The sequence below is a fragment of the Scyliorhinus canicula genome, chromosome 15 (assembly GCF_902713615.1).
Source record: "Scyliorhinus canicula chromosome 15, sScyCan1.1, whole genome shotgun sequence".
Taxonomy (NCBI): domain Eukaryota; kingdom Metazoa; phylum Chordata; class Chondrichthyes; order Carcharhiniformes; family Scyliorhinidae; genus Scyliorhinus; species Scyliorhinus canicula.
The window spans coordinates 8,361,135-8,375,996 of NC_052160.1; the positions used below are offsets into that span (position 1 = coordinate 8,361,135).

Genomic DNA, 14,862 nt, shown 5'->3' on the forward strand with positions numbered 1-14,862 from the left:
TCTCCCAAGTTTTTTGTCCCGCATGCGGCGTTCCCCATCGCAGGCGGGGTCGGATGTCCCGGACCATGTTTGGAACAATTCTTTTGAAATCCTGTGTTTCGCGTTTCTGAAATATTTTGCCATTCCTACTTCCAAGTTGAAAGTTCTAACTGGAGGGAGAAAACCCGTGTCAATCCTTTGAAAGTCTCCAGAACCATGTGACTATTTGGATGCTGCCTAATCGCTTCTCTATAACCTTGTCATAGATACAGCAAGATGAGAATTTTCCTTTTTTCTTTGCATTAGCTGCGAGCGAGAGTGACTATCCCGCCGGAGAAATATTTTTAGAGGGAGACTTGAATCCAGATGATTCCAGTGGAACAGAAGGGGTACTAGCAGGAATTACACTAGTAGGATGTGCGACACGGTGCAATGTTCCTCGGAGCCACAGCCCATCTAGAAGTGACACCCCAACATCTGACAAAGGACAAAGTGGGTAACAACACCATTCAAATATCTTTATTTCTACTTTTATTTTCAAAACAATTTTATTCCCGTCTTCAAGGTGATTTTGTTTGGTCCAATGTTGTTTGAGAATTTGAAATCAGTTTGTATTTTTTTTTTTGAAGAAAGGAGTCTGGAAGTGAACTGGCATCAGTGAAAGCGACCATGACAGCTGACAGATTGTCCGACTAAAGCCACACCGGTTCACTGGTCTGGTCTGACCTACATGTGCCTCCCTCTCCCAGACCTGCTCTCTGAAGTGACCTAGCAAGCCGCTCTGTTGTAGCCGCTCTGCTTTAGCGGTTCAAGAAGAAGGCCCACCACCCCCTTCTCTGGGCAATAACTCTCAACTTTGCCAGTGATGTCCAAATTATTCCTGTGGCATTGACATTCTTAAGCCATCACCAGGTAGACAGGCAAAGGGCTTCCCTTCAACCTTCCTCCTTCTGTTATTGTTTGGTAGCTTTTCCTGATGACGTGATCATGCCCGTATGGCAAATTACGAGTGCAAAGCCCACCTGCAATTTAGCAGGTGAAGCACTAATAATGTCGCCATTGTGCTTCCTGCTCTTGCTAGTCCATCTTTTTGAGTATCAGGTAGTTCTGGGAGGCACCAAGGGCAGCCCCTGGGAGGGAATTATCTGCGAGACTGCTCATCTTCATCTAAGATTTTGGAGAGTGGATCATGAACCGGGGAGTTTTCTTGAAACAAACTGGCAAGCCAAGGAAGACACTTGTTCATAATTATGACCGTCTCTGGAATGTATTCGCAAAATGCCGCAGAGTGGAAGCACAAACTCCCTGTATTCATCTCAAAGTGGCCAACAGAGAGTAAGGAAGTTTCAAAATGGATTCTGAAAATGAACCGGGGAGACTTCCCCGTACCGAATACAGACTCTGGGAGATGGTCTGAGAGACTGATTATCCTCGTCATAGACGGGTTAGCAGAGTAACTGTGTACAAAACCCATCACAGTTGGCGGAGGAGACTGAGGGAGTTTCCATTCTCATAACCGTTCTGGGCGGTCAGTTAATCAGAGAGCAATGACATCTTCCTTCCACTGGCCTGGTCTTCAGCCAGATATTCGCTATGCCTCAGAAACAAATTCTAGAGGTAGCTTTGCGACGTGAGTAAAGGGCGTCGGTATCGTGTCCTCTGTGAAAACCCTCAACTTTTGAGAAATGAAACTCAGAAGGCAAGTACACTTGGTGCTGCTAGCCTCCAGCCAAGCCAAGGACTTTGAGTAAATCGAAATGACCAATCCATGACCACAAGCTGTTGACTTTACAGCATAGATTTTGTGATACAGTGATCCCAGTATGGCAGTCAGTGCTCTGCAATCGGAGCATTTTCCATTTCCTGATCATTAAAATTAACTGCCAGAAAATGGATGGTGCTACAAACTGCAAATGTTGACCTTTGTGCTCAATATTCCAATTAGCTCTCCAGTTGAGCAGTGGTCTGTGCCAGAACCTCTCTATGATATTTACACAGATATGAAGAGCGTGTTGTCTGGTAGAGTATGATATTTTAGCCGTGTGCTAATGAAGCCTGCGAGTCCCTATGTGTGTTGATGTGCACTGATACACTCTCTGCTCTCCTCACTGTTGTCGTGGAAATGTAAAGTAGTCAGGGACTACGGGCTGTCTATGACAGTCTGTATTTTTTTCAGGGAGGCTGATTTCAGTAATCAGACTTCATTGACATTTTGTCAGCAACCTGCCAGTCCAAAACAGGCTGGCTGCAGACAACCAAATAATGAACTGTCTGGCACAGTTATGGCGCAGTACAGGGGTTGTTTCCTAGTCCGGGAGGAGCTCCGGTGGTTGGGTTGTGAAGGAATGAGAGGTGCAAGGACATGGAGGAGATGGAGGCTGTACCCACAGCTGCCGATGGGGCTTGGGCGTTAGTGAAGGGTAAGGCGAGGCATTGCAACTGTGAGAACTCTCGGGTTGGGAGAAATAGTATCACAGAATTGGCCCCTGGTAACCTTGCGATTGATAATATACTTTTGAAAAATTCACTTGTGGGATGTGGACATCGCTGGCTAGGCCATTATTTACTGCCCATCCCAAATCGCCTATCAGAAGCTGCCTTCTTGAACTGTTGCAGTCTATGTGTTGTCCATGTGGTTAGGTACACCCACAGTGCCATTAGAGAGGGAGTTCCAGGATTTTAACCCAGTGGCAGTGAAGGAAATGGCGATATATTTCAAAATCAGGATGATGCGTGGCTTGGAGGGGAACTTCCAAATAGTGGTGTTCCCCTGTCTGCTTGCCTTGTCCTTCTAGATGATAGCGGTCGTGGGTTTGGATGGTGCTGCCTAAGGAACCTTGGTGAGTTCCTGCAGTTCTTGTACATGGGACACACGACTGCCATTGTGTCGTTGGTGGAGGCAGTGAATGTTAGTGGATGGGGTGCCAATCAAGCGGGGCTGCTTTAACCTGGATGGTGTCAAGCTTCTTGAGTGTTGTTGGAGCTGTATTCATCTAGGCAAGTGGACATTCCTTACTTGTGCTTTTCAGATGGTGGACAGGCTTTGGGGAGTCGTGAGGTGAGTTACTCACCACAGGATTCCTAGCCTCTGACCTGCTCATGTAGCCACAGTATTTATACGGCTAGTCCAGTTCAGTTTGTGGCCAATGGAAGTTGTAGTTAACATGGACCAGTGACGTACCTGGAAATGGATAACACAAGTTATTTGATAATTATAGATAACTATTGAGTTTCAATATGACATAAATATTGAACAATGATGGTGGTTTATTGTGAAATGCATTTGTAATATTATTGAATGATTGCATTATTAAGTAGACGATTGAAGGAATATTTTCAGTATTGATCAATGCAATGTGGTTTCTGAGCTTCTCATCATAACGATAAATTTCTAGCAGTGTCTGTGCTGCCCATGTAGGTGATGTGGCTACTGTTAAAGATGGGAAAGTTAACCAACCACAATCAGCTGAAGAGGCAACTGAAGCGACAGAAGCAACGGAAAATGGTGCAAGTGATGCGGAACCAGCGTTGGCACGGCCTAGTGCCTACACAGAGCACGTGTTCACGGACCCAGCGCAGACAGAAGATAGACCTCAGCTCAGGTAAAGGAAATGGACATGGTTATGACCGACATATTGTACGGTTAAGGGAATCGGTGGTAAATGGGTAACGGTGACATAGTCTGAACAGTAATTTATCGGGGAAAAGGTTGTGTAGTTATGATGTTCGTACCACGGTAAAGGGGATCGGTGAAATGGAAAGATTATCATACTGGACTGTGGTAAGTGACACGATGGTTCTGCGCTTTGACCTCTGAAATCGGGTGATATTGGTTAAGCAGCCTGTTATACAACTCTCCCAATTTTGATTCATACATACAGTGGGTGGCTACATCAATATCGCTCATTTTGGATGACTATCCAAAATGAAAATGACCCCGTGGATTTGTTGAAAATTATTTCTTGATCGTAAAATCTTGGAAGGTTTACTGCGCAGAGAGAGTCCACTTGGCCCATCGTGTCTGTGCCGGCCGAGAAACCAGCCACCCAGCCTCATCCCACTTGTTGGGCCGTAGTCCAGCGTGGGTTTGTGGCGCGATGTTACCACAGAGGAGCTCCATCAGAGGAGAATGTGGATTACTGTCAGCCCAAGGAGCCGGGGAGGACAGCAACTTCAGGATCCGTCACATAACCAATCAGCTTGAAACACTGAACTCTCGCCATTCAGCAAAGTGCCGAGGTTGCTCGGTGCAGCAATGGCGTTGCATTATCGGTGTCTCTAGGTTAAATTGCAGGCTTAACCTCAAACTGTGGCATGTTCCTAACCGTTGAATACTTTGGTTTCTATGGTTGAGTTGAAGTGAACGTTTTGGATGTAATTTGTTACCGTCCTGCCAAAGTTGCTGACCGGGATAGGGGACTCTGTAATCCAAATATACTGCTCATGAGCCTTGGGAGCTTAACATAGTGTGGCAATTATTGTACCCAATGAAATGAGTACCAGCTTCCACGAGGACAAATGTAGACCCCATCAGTGCGGTCTACCCAGAACTTTTGCCTTGAAAACCAAATTTTTCCCCCCCATAATTTGTTCTGGATTGTGGCACTGGGGTTTATGGAACTGGCTCTTCTCCCTTACAGTGGATGGCCTGCAGAGTTTCTATTGGTGTGGGACAGGGGGGTGCCAAAGGGCGGCACGGTAGCACAGTGGTTAGCACGGTTGCTTCACAGCACCAGGGTCCCAGGTTCGATTCCCGACTCTTGTCACTGTCTGTGCGGAGTCTGCACGTTCTCCCCGTGTCTGCGTGGGTTTCCTCCGGGTGCTCCGGTTTCCTCCCACAAGTCCCAAAATTGGGCATTGTGAATTCTCCCTCTGTGTACCCGATCACATGCCGGAATGTGGCGACTAGGGGCTTTTCACAGTAACTTTATTGCAGTGTTAATGTAAGCCTACTTGTGACAATAATTAAGATTATTATGACGTTGCCTTAAATGTGTTTGAGCTGGGCTTCTCCATGCAGATAAGATGCCCTCCATCTGATGGGATCAGTGGGTACAATGCTGGGCGCACTCACTGTCCATGTAATTTCAGTGCCTTTGATGGGCTGAATGGCCATCTTCGTACTGTAACAATTCTGTGATTCTATAATACCACACTGACTCTCAGCTCTTATGGTTTAAGGCCCCAGTTTCTCTTTGGCACTCGTGAACTAAAGAATGGTAAATTAATGTTCAAACTTTCACTTCAGGTGGCCACTGACGTTGCCAACAGAATAGAAATTCTGTACAATCGCATGGGAGATAAATTAGGAAACAAATGTTTTTACATTTAAGAGTCTCATTCTATCATGAGATTATTGTAACTGGATCACATTGTGTATCTTTGGAATGAAGAGGTTTCACTGTTTAATGAAACATTAATTTAGCAATGATTAGGATGTCATACTTTGTATGCCATGATGTGGAGATGCTGGCTTTGGACTGGGGGTGAGCACAGTAAGAAGTCTCACAACACCAGGTTAAAGTCTAACAGGTTTGTTTGGAATCACTAGCTTTTGGAGTGCAGCTCCTTGATGTGAGTGAAGAGGTGGGTTCCCCAACTCTGGCCTGGCCTGGGCTGGCAAAATCCTACCAACTGTCCTGGCCTGAGACAATTCACACCTCTTTAACCTGTAATTATCCCTCTCTCCAGTCATACCGTCTGGACCTGTAAAGACCTAATTACCTGCAAAGATTTGCATTCAAAGTATCAACTTGCATCATTGACTTTGTCTATATATGTGTTTGTAGACTTTAACCTGGTGTTCTAAGACTTCTTGCTATACTTTGTATGGATCATCTGACACATCTTGTACATTTTGATTGGGTAATCCAATAGCTGAAATTTGCAGATCTAACCAAAGTTTACAAGCATTTTTTTAACAATTTGATTCCCCGAGAGACCAATAATCTCTGAAAAAATAAGAAATTCACACAATACCAACAGAAAGAAAACTGTTGGATGGGATTCAACTTTTAAAAACGTTTACTGTAACTAACAAACTAAAATCAACATCATTCAAACATTCATTAACAGGTGGAGGATATTTCAAATAAAAAGGTAAAATGTTCTTTAAATATTCAATACAACAAAGATACACCTCGCATTCTTACAAGCAGAAATAGTAGCACAGTGGTTTTTGAGTTGGCTAGTCAATGCTCTGGGGATCTGGGTTTGAATCCCATTACAGCAGATGGTGATATTTGAATTTAATAAAAAAATCTGTAATCAAAGGTCTCATTGTGGCCATGAAACCATTGTCTTAAAAACCCACCTGGGTTCATGAGGGAAGGAAATCTGTCATTCTTACCTTAACTGGCCTACATGTGACTCCAGATCCACAGTGGTTGACCCCTGAACTGCCCTCTGAAATGGCTAGGAAGCCACTTTGTTCAAAGGCAATTAGGGATGAGTAATAAATGCTGGCCCAGCCAGTTACACCCACAACCCCATGAATGAATAAAACAATTGCACATGTTTTCCTAAAGCATATGGGTCCTCACAGTAAACAAGGGTGTTCCAGGCACATGGTACACTGTGGAGCACCGGTAAATTCAGGTTATTATTTTTATGTTGAATTTGTTTCTTTGTGGTCTGAACGTTTCTTTTTCCCTTCTTAATTGTGTTCCGTTTTCCAGTCAAACAGTTCCACTGGTTCAGGTAGTGTCATAATTCAAGCTGGGAGCTGCCAACTTGACCTCCTCCTGTGCTAGCCTCAGCTTGATGCAGTTTAAGGTGGTTGATAGAAATTGGGTTTTGTAGTTCGCTATAGATGATATAGATAAAAGGTTTAATTAAGAACTCATTAAGAATAATTAACTGAAAGTCATATTAAGCATTAATTCAGTGCTACTATAGCTGGGAATTAATCAGATAAGACTCTTACTTTTCACATTTTGCAAGTTGCTTAAGACTTGGTAGAGAATCCAAGGCCAGTATCGTCAACTAGCCAAAAGGCTTCATTGTATTATAAAAATGCTGCTGCTTTCCCAAGCCTGGACAGTCCCGTTTCCATAGTAATACACAGTCTAAGGTCATAATGCTCTGAAGGCAGTGCAGGTGTCGATAAATCGGAAAATTGGCAAGCGATAGTGAGAAGAAAAAAAATCACACCAATATATTTAAATACATACCTCTCTTAAAATTGATAGACAGACATTTCGGTCAAATTGAAATTATAAATTAGTTAAAGCCAATTACAGTTGTAAGGAAGGCAAGACTTTAAGATCATCTTCTTAAAAATCACTTGTCGGGATGGAAAAATCCATTCCGGAATCAATCTATTTATTTCTGAAACTTATTCTCTTTGCTTGCTTTTGCTAAATTGCCATCTTCCTTTTGTTTATATCAATTAGTAATTTTGTACTGTGTATCATGATTTGAAGAAATTACCACGATCTGTAATTGTATTTGAAACTCAACTACTGTATTCTCTAAAGACAGTCAATCTGACCTAATTTTGTATTGCAACCAAAGTTTACCAGTAGACACTAAAGCTGACAAATAAAGTTCAACGAAACTTTGCCAAAAAGCACAGCCTGAATCTCTGTTATTTGGGAACTAAGAAGGGATAACACATATCCCGGGTTCTGAATAGACACAGAGATCCATCAGTGATGCGCAGGCCATATTTGACTAGGGACCAGGTTGAGTGTTTTTTTTCTCGGGGGTGGAAGACAGGGGCGTTCCGTGTTTTCAGGGTGTGGCGAATCGTACCCATGTGTTTTGGTCCTGTCTGAAACTTGGCGAGTTTTGGGTCTCCTTCTTCAACACCATGTCAGGGATTCTTAGTGTTAACCTGGAGCCTTGTCTGTCGGTGGCCATTTTCGGGGTCTCGGAGTAGCTGGTGCGGCAGACGGGGGCGAGGGCAGATATCCTCGCTCTCGCCTCGTTGATAGCCCAGGTGCTGCTGGGATGGAGGGATGGAGTTCTCTCACTCTCTCACTCCGCCCAGTGCCTCGATGTAGCTGGGCGATCTAATGGATTTCCTATATCGTGAAAAGGTCAAGTACACTGTGAGGGGGTCGGTAGATGGGTTCTACTTGAGATGGCAGCCATTCATTTCCTTTTTCAGAGAGTTAGTCACTGTCAGTTGTCTAGGGGCTAGTTCAGCACTGTGGGCTAAACAGCTGGCTTTCAATGCAGAACAAGACCAGCAGCGCGGGTTCAATTCCCGTACCGGCCTCTCCGAACAGGCGCCGGAATGTGGCTTTTCACAGTAACTTCATTGAAGCCTACTTGTGACAAGTCATTATTCTTCTTATTATTATTAAGGGGGGATTATTAGGTATTAATTGGGGGTTTCTTTTGTTATGAGTTAAGGGTTAGGTTAGGGTTTATAATGGTTGAAATGTGTTATGTACTATATCTGTATATATTTGATGACTATTGTGATGTTATTTTATAATACTGAAAAACCCTTTTCTGTAATACAAATATAAAAAATAACTAGGAGCATCCCATGCTTTCTGATATTCCTTATTGCAGAGATGTACACCTATTGGCAGCATAGGTCGGTAAGGTCAGGATCTTGTGTTCTGTACACTCACAAGTATGAACCATATAAACTGGGCTGGGTTTTGTCTTCACTGCCAAGAGCAGCAATCTGGAGGCAGGGCTCTCGCACCCTTTCTCCAATCTGCCTGATTTTTAACTTGTACCTTTAACAACTCTGATACGTTCGCCCCAGTTTACTTACTCAAAAGTTTGAAAGATGAACAAAGGACAAAACGGGTTCACAGTTTAATGCAATTTTATTCACAATTCTAATTACTCAAGAAATCTGACTCGGACTCACGGCTGAACTTTGGGTTTTACCCACACTTAGTAAAGGAGGCTGGCAGGCTTCGATCGCTCAATGTTGAGGTCTTGTCTGGGTTCGAAACCCGGAGTCCTTTCTTCTTGCGATGGTTGTGCCCGAGGAACTCCCAGGTTATCGCTCCAGATCTGTTTGATGCTGCTTTGTTTTTCCTGGGAAGCTTGGATGGAGTCATATGTGTATACACCCACCACTGGCCATTGTCCGAGCCAGACCCCAACTTGTTAATGAGAAGGACATGATACTCCTGTTTATCCACGGTGGTTCAATCAAGACCCATTGTCCTCTGAAACTCCCCTTGTCTGACCAGCCATCAGCTCATGAAGGAATCTGATGGCTTCTTTTGTCTGTTCTTCGTCCTGATTCAAAGTTGATCACCTGTCTAGAAGTTTCTTCTTGTATTTAGTCTTTGGATTGGGTAATCACAAAATCCACATAGCAATAACGGGTTTACGCCTCGACGTGGGTGCTGTTGCAGATAGTCAGTATCGATTCCAGACAGGGTTTCGTGAGACAGTTTTTGATCCTGGCCTATGTGTATCTTCTCAGCCTGTATTCAGCACCACAATTTTATTACGCTATATAATCAGGGTGTACACGTGCACATGATGAATTTAAAGACTGTGTTCATGAATGCTGTAGCATGCCACCTACCTGTGCATTCTGCCAGCTGATATATAAACCTCATAGCTTTTTATTCATTACTGAATGTATGACATCTACTGATAGGTTGTCAGGGTTAGTAGCTACAATGCGCTTTGAGGAATGAGACATGTAAAATAGTACAGCATATCACTTCAGGATCATTATGAAGTGATCTTTACAAGGAAAATATCTGACATGGAGACAGACTAAAAAAACACCTCCTGTCTAATTAGGCAGAGAGACAAACGGCAACTCTGAATATGCAGCCAGGAATGAGATGCTTGCACTGTTGTGTCAGTGCAGTTGCTTGCTAATTAAACTCTATCTCATATCACTTGCGCACATTTCAATTCTAAATGTGGGTTCTGTCCAACAGGCTGATTTACGTCATTGGACCATTTGTGGAAGACATAAATGGCTGCACACGGCACCTCTCCCCTGTAACAGCCCTTGTACATTTGTTTCTGTGTCTCGATGAAACCTAAATGTGTCATGTGGGAACTGCTGTCTTTTCCTTTTAGGGAAAATGGACAAGTCAAGGAGGAACAGAACGCAGGCCAGTCAGTACAGGAGGCAAACATTCGCACCAATGGATCAATCACAAGTGCTGCCCCAACAATGTGGCTTGGGGCACAAAATGGCTGGTAAGTCAGGATTGCGTAGCTACCTCAGACAGTGCTCAGGTCAATTGTCCCATTTAAAGAGCAAAAAAAAACGCTTCAATTACTTGGGCAATGTCACTCAAGCTTGAGAAGTCAACAAAATAAGTGGGAATAGTGCAGGTGTGGGTAGGGCTAAGCAATATTCAGAGTTATACTGGGAAGTGTGGTGGCATGGCCCTCTTAAGGAGCAATACTTGGCGGGCCACATCACGGGCCTAGAGCCTTTGGGGACCCAGTGCATCTTGCGCTATCAGGAATTTAGGCGCGGTTCTGGCCCTGGGGGCTTGGTCAGTGTTAGCCCGGGGATCGTGGGAACAAGGCCTGTGGATTAGTTGAGGTATCCAGGATATATTGTTCGCCTTAGTTCAATAAACCTGTGGTAGTCACCACTAAGTAGTATTACATGTATTACGGTAAGGCCCATATAGTAGAGCTACATGGCTAAATCCCTGCCTGCTGGCTCCACCCAGTAGGCGGAGTATAAATGTGTGTGCTCGCCGGTGCTGCAGCCATTCTGGTTCCAGCTACAGGAGGCACAACATCTTTGCTCAATAAATTGATGCGCTATCAATTACCACAAAGACGAGAGTAGTGGAGTAATCGAGGCTTTATTGAGCAAAGATGTTGTGCCTCCTGTAGCTGGAACCAGAATGGCTGCAGCACTGGCGAGCACACACACTTATACACCGCCTACTGGGCGGAGCCAGCAGGCAGGGATTTACCCATGTACCTCTACTATATGGGCCTTACCGTAGTACAGGTAATACTACTTGGTGGTGACTACCACAAAACCTCTTTTCTGTTTCAACACTGCTTCGCCAATCGCATCGCAATATAACAGGAAGTTAAGGCTTCCTCTAGTTTCTGTCAGTAGAGTTCCTTCAATGTAGAATTGTGTATTTTTGTTGGCAGTTTTAAATCCATCTATTGTTGTTATTGCCTTTGAAGGAGTCTCTGCATGAGTATTCTACCTCTCTTTCTGTAGGAGCGATGCTTAATGTTTAAAGATGGACATTGCAGTGTTTGAAATGTTCGGCTTATGCCCACTCTGTCCATGTTTTACAGTGGAGGGAGAGGCGATATTTCACCTGATGTGTCGGCTCTGCTCTTCATTGACTAGATTCTTTAGTTTTTGGGGCAGTGGGTTGATGTTAATAACATTAGGGAATCAAATTGATGTAGTTTTAATTATTAAGATGACCCAATAACCCTGGACCAACTGATTGACGTCTTCAGTTCCACCTGTCTGAGGGGCAACACTATTCCTCACATACAAAAAAAATTCACTGCCAGACTATTGGATGGTTGGGTTTAGCAAGTAATCCCTGCGTCCAGCATCTGAAGCAGGTAATTCGGCAGCACGGTAGCATTGTGGATAGCACAGTTGCTTTACAGCTCCAGGGTCCCAGGTTCGATTCCCGGCTTGGGTCACTATCTGTGCGGAGTCTGCACGTTCTCCCCGTGTCTGCGTGGGTTTCCTCCGGGTGCTCCGGTTTCCTCCCACAGTCCAAAGATGTGCGGGTTAGGTGGATTGACCACGATAAATTGCCCTTAGTGTCCAAAATTGCCCTTAGTGTTGGGTGGAGTTACTGGGGTTATGGGGATAGGGTGGAGGTGTTGACCTTGGGTAGGGTGCTCTTTCCAAGAGCCGGTGCAGACTTGATGGGCGAATGGCCTCCTTCTGTACTGTAAATTCTATGAATTCATGGGGAATATGTTGGAAGATTTGAATGCTTTTTTTTATAAAGCCTGCTCCTAAATGGGCCCTCTGCCACCGGGTCCAGGAGGAGGCAGAGCACTTTTGCAGGTTATTTTCCAGTCAGAGCATGTGGGTGGGGCAAAGAACTTGCATTTATATAGTGCCTTCCATGAGCTCAGGACATCCCAAAGAGCTTTATAAGACCATCAGGCCTTAAGACGTAGGAGCAGAAAATAAAAAGGGCCATTCAGCCCATCGAGTCTGCTCCTCCATTCGATGACTGGTCTGATGTGATGATCCTCATCTCCGCTTTCCCCCCCTTATCCTCACAACCATTGATTCCCTCACTGATTAAAAATCTGTCAATCTCAGCCGTGAACATGCTTAACGACCCGGCCTCTGCAAGTTTCTGTGGTAAAGAATTCCACAGATTCACTACCCTCTGAGAGAAGAGATTCCTCCTCATCTCTGTCTTAAATGGGTGACCCCTTACACTGAGATTATGCCCTCTGGTCCTCTACTCTCCCACAAAGAGAAACACCCTCTCAGCATCTACCCTGTCAAGCCCCCTGAGAATCCAATACGCCTCAATAAGGTCGCCTCTCATTGTTCTGAACTCCAATGAGTACAGGCCCAACCTAAGCAATCCTTCCTCACAAGAAAATCCCTCCATCCCTGGGATCAACCTAGTGAACCTTCTACACAACTAATTAAGTAGTCAAAGTGCAGTCACTGTTGCATGATGGGAAGCATGGCAGTCGAATTCTGCACAGTAAGCTGCCACAAACAGCAGTGCGATGATGACCAGATGATCTGTTTTTTGTGCTGTTGATTGAGGGCCAAATACTCGGCAGGACACCGCGAGGACTCCCTCGCTCTTCTTCAAACAGTGCCGTTGGATTAGTCACATCGATCTGAGAGGCCAAATGAGGCTTTGGTCTTGTATCTCGTCTGAAAGCCAGTACCTCTGACAGTGCGGCAGTCCCTCAGCACAGCACTGAAGGCATCAGCCTAGGTTCTGTGCTTGTTTCTGGAGTGGGATTTGAACCCACAGCCATCTGATTCAGAGCACCCCAGACGTTATCTTTATTGTTTTTGGGACCGATTGGAAGACACCCTAGAGGTAAACGGTCAATTTTCTAGATCATCATATCACCTGTTTCCCCATTGGAAAGAGGAGACTGTTGTCACCTGATCAAACCTGAGCCGAGATCCCAGTGGTGTTAAGTCGATATCCTCACACTTTAACATTCAATTAGAAACCAATTAGAAATCATGTTCCTGTACATGGCCTTTAATTCATCTTTTACACTTTAATTGCTGGGTCAAACAGAGCAAGACTTGTTTGGTGTGAACTTGTGGCCAATGATTTATCAAACTGAATCCAAGCTGTTGTCTAACTGTGCTCTAAATAGTGCTGAGTTTTCATGTGGAGTTTTTTTAATATACATTAATTTCTGAGCTCTAATCTGTGTGTATTACTTCCCCGTGTAGCCTTTATGTACACTCTGCAGTGTCCAACTGGAAGAAGTGCCTGCACACAATCAAACTGAAGGATGCTGTTCTCAGCATTGTGTAAGTTGCTAAGTAGGTTGGCTTAGGCAATGATCTGGATTGATTATTTTATCCTCTACTCTTCCTCACATCCACATCTGGCAGTGCTGCCATTGCCTGGACCATATTCATTGGGTGGGGAGGGAGACCTAGATGATAAAATCATTTGTTTCTCTTTAGGCTGTGAACTTAATGTATGGGGCTTCGGATGAGAACTGGTTCAAAGTGGGAGGTAGGGGCATGTAGACCGTTGAACTGGTTCAACAGGAGCATGTAGACCGTCGAAGTGGTTCAATAGGAGCATGTCGACCTTTGGACTGGTACAATAGGGAGCATGTAGACTGTTGGACTGGTACAATGGGGAGCATGGGACCTTTGAACTGGTACAATGGGGAGAATGAGACCTTTGAACTTTGAACTGGTACAATGGGGAGAATGAGACCTTTGAACTGGTTCAATCGGGAGCCTGTGGACCATGGAACTGGTTCAGTGGGGAGCATGTGGACCTTTGAACTAGTTCAATGTGACACATGAGACCTTTGAACTGGTTCAATGGGGAGCATGTGGACCTTTGAACTGGTTCAACGGGAGTATGTAGACCTTTGAAGTGGTTCAATGGGAGCATGTCGACCTTTGAACTGGTACAATGGGGAGCATGTGGACCTTGGAACTGGTCAAGTGGGGAACATGGGCAGCACGGTAGCATTGTGGATAGCACAATCGCTTCACAGCTCCAGAGTCCCAGGTTCGATTCCGGCTTGGGTCACTGTCTGTGCGGAGTCTGCACATCCTCCCTGTGTGTGCGTGGGTTTCCTCTGGGTGCTCCGGTTTCCTCCCACAGTCCAAAGATGTGCAGGTTAGGTGGATTGGCCATGATAAAATTGCCCTTAGTGTCCAAAATTGCCCTTAGTGTTGGGTGGGGTTACTGGGTTATGGGGTTAGGGTGGAGGTGTTAACCTTGGGTAGGGTGCTCTTTCCAGGAGCCGTTGCAGACTTGATGGGCCGAATGGCCTCCTTCTGCACTGTAAATTCTATGTAATCTATATGTGGACCTTTGAACTGGTTCAATTGTGGAACATGAGACCTTTGAACTGGTTCAACGGGGGCCATGTGGACCGTTGAACTGGTTCAACGGAGAGCATGTGGACCTTTGAACTGGTTCAATGGAGAGCATGTGGACCTTTGAACTGGTTAAACGGGGAGCATGTGGACCTTTGAACTGGTTCAATGGAGAGCATGTGGACCTTTGATTTGTCTGTCCCCACCAAATGCAGTGCCTCACTAAAGAATGAAGCTTTATTTAATGGCATAGTTGTTTCTAGATGAAAATGATATGCTGATTATTGGCGTGTATTTCTTGTGTTGTCAGTATATCACTGACCTCTCACACCACCAGCTTCCAGAAAAAAACATCTGGATATTTATATTCTTCACTGTCATAGCTGATGATCTCAAACACTTTACAG

The 14,862-nt window shown here is 44.7% G+C and overlaps 1 protein-coding gene across 1 annotated transcript in view; it reads left to right on the forward strand.

The window, feature by feature from the left end:
* The window catches only part of mapk8ip3 (mitogen-activated protein kinase 8 interacting protein 3), a 212,436-nt gene that overhangs the window by 162,228 nt on the left and 35,346 nt on the right, over positions 1 to 14,862 (forward strand). The window contains exons 21-24 of the mRNA XM_038820875.1: positions 286 to 471; positions 3,398 to 3,581; positions 10,003 to 10,125; positions 13,337 to 13,417. Coding sequence (XP_038676803.1) covers positions 286 to 471; positions 3,398 to 3,581; positions 10,003 to 10,125; positions 13,337 to 13,417 — 574 coding nt within the window. The remainder of the gene's footprint in view (positions 1 to 285; positions 472 to 3,397; positions 3,582 to 10,002; positions 10,126 to 13,336; positions 13,418 to 14,862) is intronic.